The sequence below is a fragment of the Armigeres subalbatus genome, chromosome 3 (genome assembly GCF_024139115.2).
Source record: "Armigeres subalbatus isolate Guangzhou_Male chromosome 3, GZ_Asu_2, whole genome shotgun sequence".
NCBI lineage: Eukaryota > Metazoa > Arthropoda > Insecta > Diptera > Culicidae > Armigeres > Armigeres subalbatus.
The window spans coordinates 108,674,846-108,695,673 of NC_085141.1; the positions used below are offsets into that span (position 1 = coordinate 108,674,846).

The 20,828-nt window shown below is 38.6% G+C and overlaps 1 protein-coding gene across 4 annotated transcripts in view; it reads left to right on the forward strand.

Annotated features, from left to right (window-relative positions):
- LOC134224635 (fizzy-related protein homolog) overlaps nucleotides 1–19,693 on the forward strand; it is an 80,745-nt gene extending 61,052 nt beyond the window's left edge. For all 4 annotated transcript variants that reach the window (XM_062704072.1, XM_062704074.1, XM_062704073.1 and 1 more), the window contains exons 4-6: nucleotides 9,969–10,202; nucleotides 10,285–10,419; nucleotides 17,354–19,693. In XM_062704072.1, coding sequence (XP_062560056.1) covers nucleotides 9,969–10,202; nucleotides 10,285–10,419; nucleotides 17,354–18,046 — 1,062 coding nt within the window. In that variant the 3' untranslated portion in view covers nucleotides 18,047–19,693. The remainder of the gene's footprint in view (nucleotides 1–9,968; nucleotides 10,203–10,284; nucleotides 10,420–17,353) is intronic.
- The last annotated feature ends 1,135 nt before the right edge of the window (nucleotides 19,694–20,828 follow it).

A 20,828-nucleotide genomic window follows, 5' to 3' on the forward strand; every position in this document is an offset into this window, starting at 1 on the left:
CCGGAGTCCATCGTCCACCAGTTTTGTGGCAAGTGGTAGATGCATTCCAAAACTCCCCACGAGCGGTTACGGCGGTAAAAAATCTGCTCAGATAAGTAGAATTGCCTGCATTAGTACGGGAGGTAGGAAACTACCGATGATGTGCATGGTTGCGGCACAATCAAAACAAATCTCCAACAAACGCCGTGTTTGAAAAACATAAGTTAGCTTGTGCTAATCAACAGTAACCATTCAACTAGTTTTTCTTTCGAGCGAGTCATCACATGATAACAGTTATAGTGTAGACTTACCCATAATGGATAGTTTCTTTTTAGCGTTCGTATCAGTTTCGAGCTTCGACAAAAGGGCAGTCTACCCTAGTTGCATCAAATGGGTGTTTGTGTACAACTGCATTCTTTTTAGGCACTGTACCATGGAAAGTTGGCGCTGTCTGAGATGTTAAAAAAGTGTGTTAATGGAATTGCATTTTAGCACACTGTAGTTGCCATCTCGCACAGGACGGAACTGGACACTGTATAGTTGACATACATGAACTATTTTTATGCTTTTGAATGGTAGTAAAGTAGAGCAAGGTATAGTCAGTATGCACTGATGCGGCTAGAGAAGCGAGTTGAAAAAAATAAGCCCAACGTTAATGATATTTATGAAGCCGGCATTTATTCCATCAAAGTAGATTTGTTTTTTACAGAATATGTGGAGTGGTAGAAGGGCAGCTTCAATTTCGGTATTACAGGCTTTATTTTATCGGTGCTCCGAAGCGTTCCTCATCATCTTACATCGGGTACAAAATCTCAAAAAAATATTTAAACGGCTATGTATCATACTAAGGGTTTGCAGAAATTGCTCTCAATAGATAACGAACAACGATAAAAGAGAGGCACAAACCTCTTCGACTCATAACAAGCCATGAAAACAAGTCTATCGCACTTGTGTACCTACCTGGATACCTGGTTGGCTACAGCCTCGATACACCTATGCCTGGCGTATTGGGTGTCAGGCCATTTGGCCGAATGCCGTTTGGCCGAATAGTTAATAAAAAATAAACCTCAAATTACGAGTAGCGAAGAGTGAGAAATGAAAAGTGAGTAATGAGAAGTAAGAAGTGAGAAGTGAAATGTGAAAAGTGGGAAGAGAAAAGTGAACATAGAACTTCTTCCTTCTTCTTTCTCCTTCTTCCTTCTTCTTTCTCCTTCTATCTTCTCCTTCTTCCTTCTTCCGTCTTTTTTTCCTTCTTTCTTTTTTCTTTTTCCTTCCTTTTCTTTCTTTTTTCTTTTTCCTTCCTTTTCTTTCTTTTTTCTTTTTCCTTCCTTTTCTTTCTTTTTTCTTTTTCCTTCCTTTTCTTTCTTCCTTCTTCATTCCTCTTTCTTTCTTCTTTCTTCTTCCTTCTTTCTAATTCCTTCTTCCTTCCCTCTTCTTCATTTTTCTTCTTTCCTCCTTCTTCTTTATTCATTGTTCCTTCTTTCTTTTTCTTTCTTCCTTCTTCCTTCTTCCTTTTTCCTTCTTTCTTCTTTCTTCTTCCTTTTTCCTTCTTCCTTCTTTCCTCTTCCTTCTTCCTTCTTCTTTCTTCCTTTTTCCTTCTTTCTTCTTTCTTCTTCCTTCTTCCTTCTTTCCTCTTCCTTCTTCCTTCCTCCTTCTTCCTTCTTCCTTCTTCTTTCTTCCTTCTTCCTTCTTCCTACTTTCTACTTCCTTCTTCCTACTTCACCCTTCCTTCTTTCTTCTTCTTTCTTCCTTCTTCCTTCTTCCATCTTCTTTCTCCCTTCTTCCTACTTCACCCTTCCTTCTTTCTTCCTTCTTCCTTCTTCCATCTTCCTTCTCCCTTCTTCTTTTTTCCTTCTTCCTTCTTTCTACTTACTTCTTCCTTCTTTCTCCTTTCTTCTTTCATCTTCCTTCTTTTTTCCTTCCTTCTTCTTCCTTCTTCCGTCTTCTTTCTTCCGTCTTCTTTCTTCCTTCTTTCTTCTTTATTCTTTCTAGTTCTTTTGTTTTTCTTTTTTTCTTGATTATTTCTTCTTCCTTGATTCTTTCTTCTTCTATGGTTCTTTCTTCTTTCTCTTTCCTTCTTCTTCGTTTATTCTTCATTCAGAGAATTTCAACTAGTCGGCCAAACGGCATTCGGCCAGATGGCGTTCGGCCAAATGACCCTAAACTGGCGTATTGTAGAGCTCCATAATCGTCGGTCTTGGGCGATGCTCCTCCAGTTTCCCCGAACGTTCAGGGTCCCCAGGTCCGATTCCACCGCGTGCAGCCAGCGTGTTTGTGGCCTTCCACGGAGTCGCCGGCCCCTATCTGGTTCTCTGTTAAATAATGTTTTCGCTATTCTTTCTTCCGACATTCGCACTAAGTGACCAGCCCACTGAAGTCTGCCGTATTTTTTACGATTCACAATATTTTCTTCTTTGTAAACTAGATACAGCTCATGATTCATGAGTTTGCGCCACACACCATTTTCTGGTTTCCCTCCGAGCACTGTACGCCGCACTTTTCGCTCGAAAACCTCGAAAGCTCTCCGGTCCGCCTCTTTTAACGTCCATGCTTCATGTCCATAAAGGGCCACAGGTAGAATCAGAGCTTTGTATAGAGCATTTTTTTTCCGTCTGCATGTTAAGGGACCTAAGCTGGTTACGTAATTAGTTAATTTTTTGGTCATTTTTCTAAACATAATTGTGTTTCCGCAACTAGTATTTCATTACCGTATATACGTTCGATCAGGCGAACATTTCCCTTTATTACGAACATTTACATTTATAACATATACCATTTCGATAACCTATTGTATAGAGTACTTTATGGTGCAGAACACCAATCCAGTCGGTTTTCCAAGAAGTCATAACCATTACTTGAATGAATTTTGGGACTGTGGGGTAAAAGTACGCAGGAACGGGTGGGGCAAGAGTACGCATGTGAATCTTCAAGTTCTGATGTCAAACCCGTTTCTCCGGCCGAAATAAGACTACTTCCAAAGTGTGAAAATCCACAACTAAGTAAAAAGGGACAGACATCGAAAATAATCACCAGTTTTTAGATAAGTTGAAGTAATTTGGTGTTAGAAAGGACAAAACACTGAAGCGAAATAATGAAATTGTATTAGGACTTGTTGTACACGAAAACACAATTTCATCTAAATGATAATTTCATTTAATCAAAAGAAACATCCATAAATTACGCAACGCTTAGCTGGGAAGGGTTGCGAGATGAATGACGATCCATATAATTTTTAGAGGATTCATACAAAAAGTGTAAGATAAGGGTAGGGGTGATTACATAGCCAAATTTTACGTTACGTGATTGGTGGACTTGCTTTGAGGAAAATTTCTTTGTTTACGCCACGCGAAACCTGATATATTTCTCTATAGTTGTTGGTATATAATAACAATATAACAATGGTTTTTCGTATCAAAGTGCAAATTTCTAGAACCCTTCCCCCTTTATAAGTTACGTAATCTTTAAACATTTCCTAATAAATCTCGCGCTTAGTTTCATAGGGGCGTAACTGTATTGATCGATTTCTCTTAATCGATTTTATATTTGGTTAATAACTCAATTGTTTCAAAAGCTACAACCGTGATTATTGATTCTGGTGCAAGATACATTCATCTTTTATCGCACCAAACCATTAAATCATCGACAAACTAGCGCAATTCGCTACAATAATAAAAAGAAAAAATCGACGAAAAGAAATCGATCAATACAGTTACGCCCCTATGAAACTAAGCGCGAGAAATGTTCATTAAACATCAATTAAATGTTATTAACTCTTATTTGTGTTAATATATACTTAGAGCACATGAATGGATAAATGCGTACTCTTACCCCAACGGTGGGGAAAGAGTGCGTTTTTCACTTGTCTTGCAATCAGGGTTCTACTAAAACGAATCTCAATCATTTAATTATTTTTTCCGCTGGGTAACATATAGGAAGAGTATATGAATCATCGACATAGATTTGATATGCAGAAGCTTGTTTCATAAGGTCCACATGATCGATTGAAAACTAAGTGCGTACTCTTGCCTCACTCTACTGTACTTAATTTCGAGCCATCCAGCGTTGCCCGTATAAGTCTAATCAGTTTCGCCGGAAAACCATGTTCCGACATTATCTGCCACAGCTCATTTCTCTTCACTGAATCGTACGCTGCTTTGAAATCAATGAACAGATGGTGAGTTTGCAAGTTCTTCTTCTTCTTCTTCTTATTGGCATTACATCCCCACACTGGGACAGAGCCGCCTCGCAGCTTAGTGTTCATTAAGCACTTCCACAGTTATCAACTGCGAGGTTTCTAAGCCAAGTTACCAGTTTTGCATTCGTATATCATGAGGCTAACACGATGATACTTTTATGCCCAGGGAAGTCGAGACAATTTCCAATCCGAAAATTGCCTAGACCGGCACCGGGAATCGAACCCAGCCACCCTCAGCATGGTCTTGCTTTGTAGCCGCGCGTCTTACCGCACTACTAAGGAGGGCCCCCTAAGGGAGTTTGCAAGTTGTAATCCCGGAATTTATCAAGGATCATCCGCAGGCTAAACATCTGATCCGTCGTTGAACAGCCCTTACGAAGCCCTTATGAAGGATGGTGTCCGCTACTACACCTACCAAATATTTTGTCGATAAAGATGTCTAATGTTGAGAAATCGAACCTTAGATGCCTTTCGCCATACTGATTTCAGAAAGTTAACTCCTCCTGTGCCGCTGTAAGCACGCTCAAAGCAGGCGATTCATTCTAACTTAAGTCACTTGATCTGGTTGGCTAGACTAGTCGAATCAAGTACTGCACTGTTGAGGTAGAAATACGTATCAAGATGTTACATGGCATGGAATACATAGTACGAACTTTCCTTACGATAAGTGAACACATTTTATTAAAAAGCTCTAAAAATAATGTTTTATGCGACTGTTGGAGAAAAATTTCTTCTAGGGTAACGGTACCAATTGTGGAGGTATTAGTAGATCCACAGGAGAAAATTTGAGAGATGAGATTGATGTTATTTAACATCAATAACTACAAAACATTACTTACACCACTAATATGTACAATGTTCCTTTAGTTAGTTCCCATAGTGGTGCTATCCATTGATTTCTTATGAGACTCGCCACTATTGGTACAGTTGCACTACTATAAGTGCAGTGGGGTCAATTGTATAAAAGAAAATCATTGTTTTCAATAGTTTTTCAAGCAAAATCTTGTATAATTATGATAAATCTCATTAAAACCCTACTACCTACTACGGTTACCCTATTTATTAAAAAGTCAAAACTCAAAATGTTATGATTATGAAAGTTGCACAATGTTAATTTTACAAACAAATTATGCTTCTGTTTATTATTCAGAAACAAAATACAATAGTTCGTTTGAAATATTGTTCTAAGTTAAACATAACAAAATCTCAACTGCCCAACTGGTTTTGGGGTGGGCGATCTCACCCTGTCTTCCCGTGATGTAGAAAAACTCGTTATTCATATTTCCAACTATAGGAGACAAACAATGAGGTACGTCGTCGAAGGTATCCAATATCTCGAGACTGGACAGCATATCGCGTTTCGTCGAACAAGTAATACAGCAGTCAGTCATTGCGCAAGACAGCAACCAAAATAAACAACATTTTTTGCCCATTCATTCTATTTCACAGGCAACGTCAAAAGTAGTTCTAAAGTTCAATAAAACGGCAAGAATTGCAACGACAGCAATGCGAGTAGATATGTAGTACTACAGAAGTGAAGTATAGTAATAGCGTTCATTGACTCCGTGAGTCGGTTTGGGTTCGATGTTTGAATGTTTTGTTCTTTCTTATAATTCGGTTCTACGGTGCAGGTGTACATATTGAGACGATTTCTATTGACTTGACAAAAGTTGAGCATGTTCAACTTATTTCAATTCAAGTGGGTTGAATAGAGTTGTTTACTTACATTTGTAATGAGCTTTCAAGTGACTTGCTAATGATTCTTACGAATGATGATAATTAATATTCGGATATGTAGAGATAAATACATCTATTTAGTGTGAACGAAGAATAATTAAAGTTATTCTTTTTTTCTACTTAAACACTTGAATGTTCCTGATGTACTATTGATCTAAGGGTTCTAATAAAAAGTTTCTAATGGTTTCGTCGAATCCCTTCTTTCAGTGTTCTAAATAGAGACATCTCAATGAGGTTGCACTAAAAGCAATGATAAATCACAGAAGGTTTTCGTTCCATTCAATGCACATCGTAGGTAATGCGATGCTCAACGAATCTAACAATATCAGAATCATACGGTTTATCAACCAATCTGTTTTATGGATCCCGTTGGACAGACTAAAGCAACTACATTATTGTACACAAACTTCTTCCGGTCGGATGCAGCGATAAGGCAAACCTGAGCTGCATCGACCAAATTGGATGCAACATTAATTTCCATTTAGGAAAATGAAACGGTGCTGCTGCCCTAGTTTATCTGTTCAGTATCAAATTTATCGTCGAATAAGTGATACATTCGACAATAAAACATAATTGGCCGTGACTTCCCGACAGAGGTAGATTTTGTGAGCAACGACTGACGTTAATTGAAGCGTTTATTTTTTGGACCAAGCCCTGAGCTTACCAGTTCGGCACCGGTCGATTTGTGTAGTTCGTTGCCAAAGGTCAATTGAAGCAGCAGCATATTTGAATTTCCAAAACCCGGTTTGCATTTAATTACATGCTATCAGCCTTTGGCAATGACATTGACAAACATTCTACTGTTTGGGGATTTTCTTCTTATTGTTCTGTTCTCAACACTACACGCGATGACTACTCGATCGATTTTCGATCTTATTTGCATTATACAACGATATTCTCTATTAAAAACCTACTTCTATTTAATAATTTAATGGGGTCAAATTCAATAGTGATCAATTAGGCTTTTTCCCCTGTCGAATGGAACTTGTTGTATCTGTAAAGATAACAAAACGTAGTGAAATTAAATGAAAAGTACTAAACTTGTCTTAGACAGTTGAAGACATTACACTAAAATAACTTAAATAGATTTCATGATTAAGGATGATTATATAAAAAGTTGTCTAATGTTTTTTTAGCTTTTGTGCACACACATACACATCTAGTCGAGATGAGTTGATTGGTATATACACACTTAAAATAAATCGCAGATTGCTGTGAAATTTCACCGAAATCTCAACAGCAGAACTGTTCGGTAAAAATTTTACAGATTTTTCTGGTAGTTTTGATAGTTGAACAAAGGAAAATACCGCAGAAAATCGTTGAAATAATTACCGAACAAATCTGCTGTTGAGATTTCGGTGAATTGAAGCAAAATTCACCGAAATCTGTGAAATGATTTAAGTGTGTAACACTATGGGTCGCCGAGGCTTCTATAAATAGTTCGATTTCGGAATGCAATGATAGCCTTTCGGTAAAACTTTTTTGTACGAGAATTGCAAACCAAATGAAACAATGGTGGTTATCATAAAACCTCATTAAAATATGTTTTTTTTTTTGCAATTTGCATCATTTTTGATTTTTACGTGTTTCTCTTTATTCAATGCATCGAATTAACTTTCTTCACTTAAATCAATTGTTATTAATACCATATGCTACAAAAATACCGTTTTGACTCGCACGAACAGAACAGAATCATACATATTCCGAATACTCGTCACATGGATATTTATATGCCACATTTCAATATTATTCAAGCTGTCTGTCTATCTGAAAAAAAAACCTGGAAATCGGGAAAATCATATAATTTTAATTGAAGTCAGGGAAAAAATCACGTAACCCAGTATTGAAGATGTGTAATAATATATTTGAATTCAAGCTACATATATAGCTCCTTTAAACAATTTGTTCGCAGTTCCAATGTTCTGAAACAGTACGTTTCGGATTTGCATATAGGGGAACTGCTTCGTTTTCCATTTCACTGAACATATATTCATCTCAAAGCGAAACTAAGAAATACGGCACCAAATGCGTGCTCACTGCTGAAAAAAATCACAGAAATAAGAAACAAATCAAATACTTTCTCATTGCTTTGTTTTTCGTGGGAATAATATAGAAGCTATGAGCTGAAGTTCACCATGACATGAGAAGAAATAACTGAGACTTTCAAATGAATTATTATTTTCTCCAACCTGATTTTTCGACGCGTAATTTTCAGCCACGATTTTCCGATCCAAAAACTTCCCCTCCAGCAACAATTTTAACGTTGGTTGGCTTAAAAATATTATAAACTATATTTTTTTTATAACTACAAAAAATCGAAAACGTACTCTTACCCCACTCTACTCTTAAGTTAATTCTCAACATCAATCGGTTTCAAGAAGCTTTTTAACCGATTTCATAGGAATAACAAGAAAAAATGATTTCTATAATATATTCGTCACTAAAAGATTTCCAGAATATGTTCTTTTGAAAGTTATAGTTCTTATGTAAAATAATTACATTATTTTATTTTTTTCTGTTAATAAATAAACATATTCTTCCATAAGAATTTGGTCACAATTTCTTTAGCACCGCATTTTTTTTTCAGATATTCTCTAAATTCTTCCATAGTTTCTCTTGGAGTAATTTGTTTACGTAATATTCATCAGGCCTTATATTTGGAACAATTGTTTTAAATTTTGATAAAAATATGTTTGATTTTTTTTGTTAAATATCTGGCACAGCAGAGTGCGATTAATTCGCATTCTATACCAGCCCGCCCAGCCCGTTGTTGGGGGGCATGGAGTGCGATCCTCTCGTTTAATAAACAATGTGCCCTCGCTTGACTGTGGATATACAATAGTAAAGCGCATGTGGAGATTGGACAAATCAAGCATCCGAAAGATATTCAATTTGCAAAAAAGAGAGCTAACCGCGGTGGAGGTTGGTACTCGGATTCTGATGGCTTTTCCGCAAACGTGACCTTTAAGTGGTCTCGTTGTGTAGGGGTTATCACGCCTATCTAGAGAGTAGGAGGTTGAGAGTTCGAGTCCCTCCTGAGACACGACTCAGTTCGACGAATTTAGGTGATGTCTGTGTGTGTGTGTGTGTATGTGCGCACCCACGTACTAAAATGTTGCAAAATATTTCGGGCACATATCCTCGCCCGATTTGCTCGCAACAAGTTGCTTTCGACGCAGACTTCTATGGCCAAAATACTTTTTTAATGAAATAATCGCGTAAAAAAGTGTCCCTCATTTTTCGTGTACTTATCCGCAACCGATTTCCTCACAATAAATTGCATTCGGCGCAGACTTCTATCCCATTGTTTCCTATTGGAAATTGGCCGGATCGGACTATGGAATCGGAAATTATGGCCGAAACACCATTTTTTACAAAAAAAAATCAATAAGAATTTGTCACTCATTTTTCAAGCACTTATATTTAACAAGTTACATTCGATGCAGAATACTGTCCTACTGTTTTCTACTGAAAATTTGCTGAATCGGACTATGGGCTCAAAAGTGACCAAAATACTATTTTTTATAATGCACGAGAATGAATGGCGAATGAGTGACTTTGCCGGCAAGTTCAAGCGTGTTACTCTCCTTGCAGAAATGTAAACTAGTTAGTTTGCACATGAGACCTCGATGATTGAGATTTGAGTATGATTCCACCATATTGAACTCAAGCATGCTCTTCTTTTATACAAGCTGTATAAAACATCCAACATCAAAAACCCAACATTTAACAACATTCAGTGTATTCAACACTTATTTTCTACCGCAAATGAATTCAAAATCAACAGTTAGTTGAACTGCAACCGGCTTGCATATGTACATATATTGCAAGAGTTCATATTACTCGAATGCAAACGGTATCCAGTTTAATAAACGCGCAGACGGCGATTCATTTGCTTTTCAAAACGACCGGCCGGACTTGAGTTGAATTTGAAGTGCATTCTCCATACTCGTGGCTTGCGTCCAGCCGCGACAGTGCACCGACCTGAATGCATCAAGATCAAAGTGCACGATTCATTATCAATAACATTTTCCATCTTTCTCGTTTCGCCCTGCAGGACTACAATGAACAATGCCCGTACTCGCTGTCGCCGGTTAGCATCAAAAGTCAGAAACTGTTACGATCGCCCCGGAAGGCCACCCGCAAAATTTCCAAAATCCCCTTCAAGGTGCTGGACGCTCCGGAACTTCAGGATGATTTTTACCTGAACCTAGTCGATTGGTCGGCTCAGAATGTGCTGGCGGTGGGATTGGGTAGCTGCGTGTATCTATGGAGCGCTTGTACAAGTCAGGTGTGTTGCTTATCGGTCCGGGTTCCGGTTTCGAAAAAAAAAGCTGAACTAAATTGATATACTTTTGTGTTTGCATTTTTAGGTGACCCGATTGTGCGATTTGAGCTCCGATGCAAACACCGTCACCTCCGTGTCGTGGAGTGAACGGGGCCATCAGCTTGCTGTGGGGACACACCATGGCTACGTCACCGTGTGGGACGTGGCCGCTAGCAAACAGGTACGTTCGACCACAAACATGGTATAATGTATAGCAATCGCGGTGAAATGAAACACGCTCGCACAGATGGTGGCGCAAATATTTATTGTTTGTGGCGGGTAAATATTCCCGCGGGAAGACCTCCGGTCGATGGATCGGATAAAGTGACAAACACAGGACGAAATAAGTGGCATCTGATCTGACTGAACGTGGACAAGTAGGTAGCGCATCCATCGGCTGGTTACTTATTGACCAAAGCGACTTTCAATGCACTCGGACAAAATGGGTCCGTTGTATGCAAACATTGCATAAAACCGGAGCAGAAGCAGTGACTTTAATTGACATTTATTTATTTATTTGCACTCAAGCCTTCTTTCGAATGATGATTTAACAATTCCGTTTGCACATGAGTCAACGCACTCGGTCAGTAAAGATAGATTGAAGCTATTCCTGAACATTCCTGTCAATATTTGAATAGAGTGATCAACACTTGATTTTCCTGTTCCGGGGAACTTCTGTAGATATATTTGCGCATACACTAATACAGTCCAATGCACGGTGCATAGGCGCTAAAAGAACTGATCTATCGGCTTTTGTGGTCGTAGCATTAGTTTTCAAATACAGTTAGGTCTTCTACGACAGTAACCTGTGTCTCTTGATGAGCCAGTCTTTGTACGCGATTTTTCAAAAAGGTTGTGGAATAGCTACGTGAAAACAACGAAAAATCGATTTTTGTTGAAGTAATTTTGAACGCGGATTTAATTTTTGCGGTACGCATAAAAACCCACTATATCCTTGTAGTTAACACTTTAAAGGTACTTGTGTGTGCCTTCAGGTCTCTCCTAGAAACATGATCACTCGTACCGAAAGGTTATTATGAATATAAACGATTTTCATGAACTCTGATTGATTTGGGTGGAACAAATTATGTTCGACGGATTGACGTTCTAGTTACACTTACTATATTTTCTGTTTCCTAATCAAAAATTATTTCCATAAAATTACATTATTTACATTGTTCTCAGCCATACTTTTTTATAGCTTTATTGCCATGAATTTCAATTTGAACTACACTGAAAAATGCTCACGTCATAATTACCTGAAAACAAATGGGGTTCTCATTCACCATACAAAAATTGGCTGCGTTTGTTTAGCATGATTAACCAGGTGAAACTGACTGAATCAGTGATGAAGTGGCAGTAATGAAGAGATGCTTGGAAGTAGTTTCGTGTTTAGTCAGGTAAACCTGACGAGATTTCTAGGTATTTCTGCGAAACTTCGTGGTCTGAAATGTCTTCGTGTTGTTGTTGCATTCGATGCAAACTAATGTTTTGATCATTATACAGGGAATAAATATGTGTTATCTGTAAATACATTCCGATTATTGTATATTCCAAACTAATCTAAAGGAATCCTCCATTAAGGTAGCCTCACACCTCGGGAATTTGGTACGCAGATTTTTTCCCCATGTATTTTTCCATATGCGATGTTTTTGAGATTTGAGCACGGAAAATCAAAATCCCGGACCCATTTAAAATAAACGGGCCCAAACATCCGGCGGAAAATTCTCCCGAGGTGTAAGGCTACTTTTTGGGCCATTTGGCATACAAATTAAAACAATTATAAAAGCTCCATGCTAACACGTGCTTTCCAAGAATCATCTGTGTTTTTGATTTAGGGAGTGAGTGCTAGTAATGGACCCCGTGCGTATAATGGACCTCCTTAACAAAATCCCAAATTTACCGTTGGAATCGGCTATTTTCAGCAAACTTCCGTCGGATGAAGTGCTTCATATAACAGGACAGCAGTTCCATATATTTGTTATGGAAAGGGAAGCAGAAATTTAGTTATATTGGGTCGTATGAATAAAAAGTAGCAAAACTCAACGCTTGTACATGTTTGATATGAATAAAAACTTTTTCGAACTTATGGCATATGCTACATTCGAACTTAGCCTTTACTACACTCAAAATAATCCACACGTTATTGCTACCTGGAAATTCACGTAGATGGCTGAAAATGAACTTTTCTGCAAGTTCATCTGCAGAAGATAACAATCATGAAGTATTTGATGCATACTAAATGAGGCATCGGTGGATTTTACTGCGGACACCTGGTCACTTCTACGTGAAAATCCCATGAAGGCTTGCAGTTCACTTTGACAGCCAAACTGTTCATTTTATGTTTGTTGTGAAAAGTATCACAAGTTTGATCACTAAACAGATTGTTTTTTTTTTGTCACAAAACGCCAGAAGAAGATTCGTTCGAGCATGTTGGTGACACAAGATCAACACAGGTAAAACATATAAATTGATTATTGCAAACGAATAAATAAGACTTTATTCCAGGAAAGTAAGATTATCAATTTATCAGCTTTCCGTGAGCTGGTCTACCGGGGCTATATGACCAGCACCAAAATAAGCGAGATAAAATGAAGCAATTTTGTGGATTTCTTTCGCGGCTGTTCCGATCCACATTACTTTGGCAGTATTTGTACTTATGATTTATTATTGTGCAATAAATCGTATTTTGATCATTGTTTCAATAATTTTGATGGCCTCAATTTTATTTCTATGTATTGACATTGAAAACCATTTCAAAATATAAATGAAACTGATAAAAATCAACCAGCAATACAATGGATTTTAAACATGTTTGATATGATTTTCATCACAACACTAATTAATATATACCAAAACATAGAGTGGAATCTACCGAAAAGTCACGTAGCTATTACGTGACACACCAGTAGATCAAGAATTTATGAGTTCATTTGTAGTCACCTACGTTCTACGTAGCCTTTACGTGAAAAGTATGATGGAAAAAGTCACATATGTTTTCACGTAGCATTTACGTTTGGATTATTTTGAGTGTACAGTTTACTACCATTTACTACATGCAGAAACGTCAAAACAAAATAGACCCCATGATGACGATGATGATTTCATCATTTTTTTGCAGCTAATCAACAAAAGACATGTCTGTTTTGTTTGTTTTTCTTAAATTGGACTTCTATTTTCAAGAACAAAGCCGATTCGCTTCGATTCTGATGAATAATTTGCATTTTTAACATGAGTAGCAACGTCTTGAGCAGACTACAAGAAATCAGTAGTAAACTCTTCTTTTATTCATACAGAAACAGTTGTTTGTAGTATGTTCGAAATGTGTAGTGTAGTAAAGTCTCTTTTATTCATTCGAACATGTTCCACAAGTGACGTTTACTACTCAAAATGTAGTAAACTCGAACTTACTACTTTTTATTCATACGACCCATTAAATAATTTGTTAATGTAAATATGCTAAAGGGTTCATTACTAGCACACAAGGGGGGGGTCCATTATAGGCAAAAGGAACATGTGGGAATGGAATATGTAAATCAAATCCCCCCATACGTACGTATATAAACAAACTTGACGTTGCGTATTATGGACCCGGGGGTGGCCATAATAGGCATGCTAGCTACATAATTTTAAATGCTTTAGTATTAAAATTAATGTTTTGACTAGTTTTATGTACGAAACACGATGCTGAAACCTGTTGCTTGTCATCTGGTGCAGCAGAATTGTAATTTGTCAAGAGGCTCGTTCTAGCGGAGCGACTGAAGTAAATTTCAGTCGTTACTAGGGGTCCATTACTAGCACTTACTCCCTATGTTATGTGGTTGAAAATGACGTTCGGCTGAACAGGACTTTTGACTGAAAAGTCTTCGGACGAAAACATCATTACCATTGGCATGAATAAATATACCCTCTATAGTTTATGGAGGATTTGCTTCAGAATCTCTCGTTGATTTCCTTCGGAATTCATCCAGAATCGTTAGAAAATTTATTTCGGGATCATTCTGAGATTTGCTTCGGAATTCTTTCACGATTTGTTTCGGAATCCTTCGACGATTTGCTTCGGAATTTCTTGAAGATTTCATTCGGAGTCTCTCAACGTTTTGCCTGGGAAGCCCTCAATCCCTCGACGATCGGAATCCCTCTGACGATCATTCGACGACTCGCATCGGAATACATCGATGGTTTGCTTCAGAATCCCTCAACGATTTGCTTCAACATCCCTGAAGGATTCCTTTCGGAATCGCTGGGGGATTCTTCTCGGGATTCCTGGAATCCCTGTAGGATTAATTCAGAGTCCCTCGACGATTTGCTTCGGGATCTTTGGACAAATTGCTTCAAAATCCTTCACGATTTGTTTCTACATCCCTGGAACATTGCCTAAGAGGATTTCCGACGGAATCTCTTAAACATTCCCGTTGGAATTCCTGGAATATTCCCGTCATAAGGAGGATTTTATTCGGAATCTCTAGAGAGTTTTTAATTGGACTCCATGCAGTTCCATGCATCCATCCTTGCGGATTCTTTGGATCATTTCCGTCGGAAACCCTGGAATATTCCCGTTGGAATATTTTAATTATTTCCCGTCGACATCCCGAAGATATTGGAATTCCTGGAACATTTCCTTCGGACTCCATGAAATATTCCCGTTGGATTCCCTGGTGAATTCCCTTCAGAATCCCTGGAGGTTCCTTTCGATATGCTTGGAGGATTCCTGTCGAAACGTCTGCGGATTCCCATCGAAATCCATGCAACATTCCCGTCGGAATCACTAAAGGATTCTCATAGGCAGGAATGTTGCATTATTTATTTTATTTTTTTCATTAGAAATAGATAGAATATTTATGAAATATGCAAGAATATCCACTGCCTACCAGTGGTAATCTGACGGCGATCTGTCACCTATTGTTCTTTGATTGTGCGGGAGAAAGCCGAACGTTACTACACTTAGCCTTAGCCATACGCTATCAATTTAAGTCGTTGTAGCAATCATCGGGTCTCCAGTAGCTTTGCGAGTAAAGGCGTAGGATTGCCAATCCGGAGATGGCGAGTTCGATTCTCAATTCGGTCTAGGATATTTTCGGGTGGGAAACATTCTCGACTCCCTGGGCATAGTGTATCCATTATACTTGCCACACAAGATACATATTCATGCAATGGCGGGCAAAGAAAAGCTTTCAATTGATAACTGAGGAAATGCTAATAGAATACTGAGTTGAAAAGCAGGCCAGTTGCAATGTAGAGCCATTGAAGAAGAAGAAGCAATCATCGGCCAAAACTTCGATACTGTGAGCTAGCATTGCATAGCATAGTTACGGTGTACTTCATAGGACACTAGTGATACTCATGTTTTTCTTTTGAAATCCTTATTCAGATTGCTATCAGAAATCAAGGTTGGTGTGGTCCTTGATTTAAATCTAGGATAAAAATCACAAAAGTATGAGGATTACCACGGAGTTGGATATTGGTGAAGGTATTCGATGGGTCAGGATTTGCCTGTAGCTGACAATGTGACCATGGTAGATCTTACACCGTAACACACCACGCAAAGGTGTCTACCCAACGTTACGGGGGACCAAACACTGCGATACTGTGAGTTACAACAGAAAACAAATGCTTGAGAAAAGAGAATATGGATGGATGAGTGTGATTGATCCGCAATTGCCTTATGTGGTTGGACCGTATCTATCAAATTACCCCTAAGGTAACTTAATGAGGTGGTAAAATGTTTGAGAATTTTTGAAAAGAAGCTCAAAATAGAGAAAATAGATGCTGAATGACCGAAATGGCTATTTGGCCAAATGGGAGTGAGAATAAATGTTTTAACAACTTAGAATGTCTGTATAGAAGAATTAATGTATATGAGGACAAAAATACTAAAATATAAAAGACCTTTTTGAACAATTTAGTTATCCAATCTACAGCCTGTTCATAAGAGCGATGGCCCAATCTCAACCCATGCCCATTGTCACCCCCGATGGCAGTACTTAAAATAATGATACACATCGATTTTGTGCTAAAAAAAGGCCGTATTTTTCTATTTGATCCTCTCGCCGTATATTCCCCTATTTGTACCGAATATAGTTGCAATAAGATACTCTTTTTCTTTCTCATGCAATCTGTATACACCCAGTTCTTTTTTTACACGATTGGGTTTTAGTCGATTACGACCTTTAGCGTCAGTGAAGCTATGAGTTATTGGAGGCTAGGAAATCCTAGGATTTTCAATGTTTATTAATAATTATAATACATATTATGTTTTAATATTATGGCACACTAGTTCCGTTCCTTCTTGGGGCCCTCCTTATCCGTGCGGTAAGACGCGCGGCTACAAAGCAAGACCATGCTGAGGATGGCTGGGTTCGATTTCCGGTGCCGGTCTAGGCAATTTTCGGATTGGAAATTGTCTCGACTTCCCTGGGCATAACAGTATCCATCGTGCTAGTCTCATGGTATACGAATGCAAAAATGGTAACCTGGCTCAGAAACCTCGCGGTTAATAACTGTGGAAATGCTTAATAAACACTAAGCTGCGAGGCGGCTCTGTCGCAGTGCAGTGTAGGGATATAATGCCAATAGGTTAATTCTACGGCAGGAATTCACCTTTTGTGAACAAAATTTGCAAATCGATAATATTCTATCAACACTGGAGCTTGAAAATTATGCTTTTTTATAAAGAAGGCAAATTATGTTTTCATACCAGTCTGAAAACCAAAAAAAAACTTATACTACAAGGAGACCGAAATACGCATGCAATATGTCTCGCTGAAGAAAATTGCAACGTTATACACAACCGTGGTATTTCATGAGTTTTATTGACTCTCCTCTCAATTATCTAGTCTGCCTGAAAAGATTAATGCGCATCTATTAAGATGATAAATACCCCAATAGATAACTAAACGCCACGACACGTTTCTACGCACTGTCCGACGATGACACCATAAAGTGTTTGCAGAAGGAATAATAACGCACACTCTTCTTACGCACCCGTTTTTTTATATATTGCAAAACGTGACTTGAACAAACGGTGACACCTCTCTAATTTAATTCGCAATGTTTTTTGCGCGAAGTGCGTGCCTCCGCTCATTTTTTTGCCATCTCTCGCCCCAATCAAACAGGTCAACAAATTGCAAGGTCATTCAGCCCGCGTAGGAGCACTGGCTTGGAACGGTGATGTCCTCTCGAGCGGGTCTCGAGATCGTCTAATTATGCAGCGGGATACTCGGACCCCGGCTCAAGTATCCGAGCGGCGGTTGGTCGGCCACAGGCAGGAGGTTTGCGGTCTCAAGTGGTCTCCCGATAATCAGTATCTGGCCAGTGGAGGCAACGACAATAGGCTCTACGTGTGGAACCAGCACTCGTCCAACCCGGTGCAATCATATTCGGAGCATATGGCGGCGGTGAAAGCGATCGCGTGGTCACCCCATCATCACGGACTGTTAGCCAGCGGAGGCGGTACGGCTGATCGTTGTATACGCTTCTGGAACACTCTAACGGGGCAACCGATGCAGTGCGTGGATACGGGATCGCAAGTTTGTAACTTAGCCTGGTCAAAACATTCGTCGGAGCTGGTGTCCACCCATGGTTATTCACAAAACCAGATTCTGGTGTGGAAATATCCATCCCTAACACAGGTAGCTAAGCTCACGGGACATTCCTATCGAGTGCTATACTTGGCGCTAAGTCCCGATGGAGAGGCGATCGTTACCGGTGCCGGCGACGAAACCCTACGCTTTTGGAACGTATTCAGTAAAGCACGCAGCCAGAAAGAAAATAAAAGTGTTCTAAATTTATTTACAAACATTCGATAAGGGCAAACATTTGAGAATTTTGAAGCAGACTTTATAGGAACACAACTGAGTTCCAAGCTTCCATAAATAGCGATAGTAGGTCTAAGTCGACGGCAAAATTTAACACATAACCACCATTTTTTCGAACCTGTTGCTTAAGATTTTCATCGTTAGGCATAAATCACCCGCGGTCATTAATTTATTATGCTAGTAGTGTATATTTGTACAATTATAATTTTTTTTCTTTTTTAGAAGAAATAGAATACGAATTCGTAGTGAAGTGTTATATTTTTGAATGAAACCATCAGTAGATTGTAGTGTGATTATTGAAACAGCAAAGTGTATTTTCTAACTGAATGTGTGAAAAAACGAACATTTTTGCACTTAAATTTATTTGTTCATTTTTATATATTTTACAAAATTGTCCACATTTTTAGTCTCTATGGGAAACACGCTTGAATACTTTTCCTGATTTATGCTGTAGCTACGATCTGGAGATATATTCGATCTTGTTTTCAAAAACAAGGAAACGAACCAATCGTTTAGATTTTATACTAACTTCAGAGGTCATTATCCGAGGTAAGAAGAAGATTAACCAGATACCGCCTAGAGATTGAATGCAAGAGTACTATTTTTTATTGTATATTTTGAATGATTTTTATTATTTTCACTCTAAGAGAGCTTTCAGCCACATAGGTATGAGTATTTGAGTGAGCAAAAGTCGAATATTATGAATGTATCTGTAAATAATATATTTTACGAGTTATTAGGTGATTTATATCTATAATTTTCTTTCAGCAAGATTCAGCATATCTTTTACATAATTTTTAGAGCATCTACTTTTCCTCTCCAAATATTTGTATCTGCATGGACTGAATTGCTTTCATAACGGGCGAAATAGGTAAAATGTATTGAAAAAAAAAGCATGTTTAAGTTCATTAGGGGTATATCTATTTAGGGCAAGGGCAAAGGATGTTGGGTGTCCTTCAAAATTTTGTTTGATAAGCCTTGCTCAAGGTGGAGATAAGTGAGGATTTGAATCATTAAAATAACACTTACATAATTCGTGGATAACCCCTTTGCCCCAACCTTGTAACTCATCAGCTACCAAATCATAAACAAAGTTGCATGTAGGATTATTTTTATTTGCATAAAATAGCTGCAATTCGAGTGTACTAGCGAAAATACTTACAACGCTTTTCGCCTATCACCTTTATTCTTCGAATGGTAAAAATCGAATGACTCGTTCGGAAACAAGAATACGGGTGTGTATCACCACCTTGGGCAGAACTCGTTGGAAGCATTTTTCGCTTCAATAGATTACTTATATTATCGTACTGTCAATCGATTATTACTTGGAAATATTCGTCCTAATTGTGCTTCCTCAAGAAGCTAATTTTGTAGAATTTTCAAGTAACAATCGTTTATTGTTGTTGATTATATTTTAACTTGTAAATAGTAGACATGCTAAGCCCTTTATGACTGCGCACTTAGGATTTTGTGACTTTTGTGTAATATATATTTAACTTTTCAGAGCATAACATATTGCAACCAAACATGCGTTTATAAAGAAAGTACTAGATATTCTGTAACATACTGCATCATAATGCCCAGAAAACAACTGCGTTTTCATATAACAGGCTAAATAAATCGAACTGTTAAAATGTCTTCAAATGTGTTTTGAATTGCATGTGTCGGCTACCGGAACATCTGTGAAGAAGAAATACATACTTTGTGGAAACAAGAAATAATTATTTATTCCAATGGAAAGTATAGAGAAATTCAAGAGCTTAAATCTTCTCTTATAACGCCGTCATCGTGTCGGCGAAGCACTCTTCAAGCGGTCTCAGTTTGTTGCTAAGAATAAAAGACTTGATTATGTTGAATGTAGAAACAAAATACCTTGGTTATTTACGTTGATAATAACAGAAAATACCTTGGTCATTGCTGGAAAACATCATAGGTGTAGAACTTCGTGAAGGTACCGTGTTGGAGGCATTAGACAATCATAGACAAAAAGCATCGTCAGAGGGATGGCCATCAGTAGCACCTACTTTGCACGAAAGAATATCCGAAAGCACACCTGGAGACACCCAACTAGTGAAACTTGCAATCAGATAGACCATGTTCTGGTGGATAGAAGCCATTTCTCGGATGTTATCGATGTACGGACATTCAGAGGTCCGAACATTGACTCTGATCACTAGCTCGTTGTCAGTAAAATTCGATCACGGTTGTCAACTGTGTCGAACGACAGATCACAGCGAACGATGCGTTACAATATCCAGCGATTGTCGGCGGAAGGAGTATCGGCTGAGTACCGCCAGAAGCTCGACGAACGGGTAAGTGCAATCAACGTGAGCGACAACATCAACGATCTATGGGAGTCGATCCATGGAGCGGTGAGCATAACAGCACGAGAAGCACGAGAAGTGGTAGGCACTTCACAGAGGCGACCCAGAGTGGGTTGATTCAATGTGGAGTGTCAGAGAGTGACAGACGAGAAGAAGTTGCCCGAAGCCGTTGGTGTCGAATACCCGATCGAATAGAGACCATTACAAGGAACCCAAGTACGACCAAGAAGGGAATTTGCTGATAGATAAAACCGAAGTGGCTGCCAGGTGGAAGCAACACTTTGAGACTTTGTTGAATAGTGGAAGTGACGGATATCGGTGAACAGAGTAGATATTAGCGACGATGGACAAGGTGTGGAATCGCCTGCACTTGATGAGGTTAGAAAACTATTAAAGAGGCTGCACGAGACGAGCCAGCCTTGGGCTGAAAGTCTCGCCAATAAAGACAA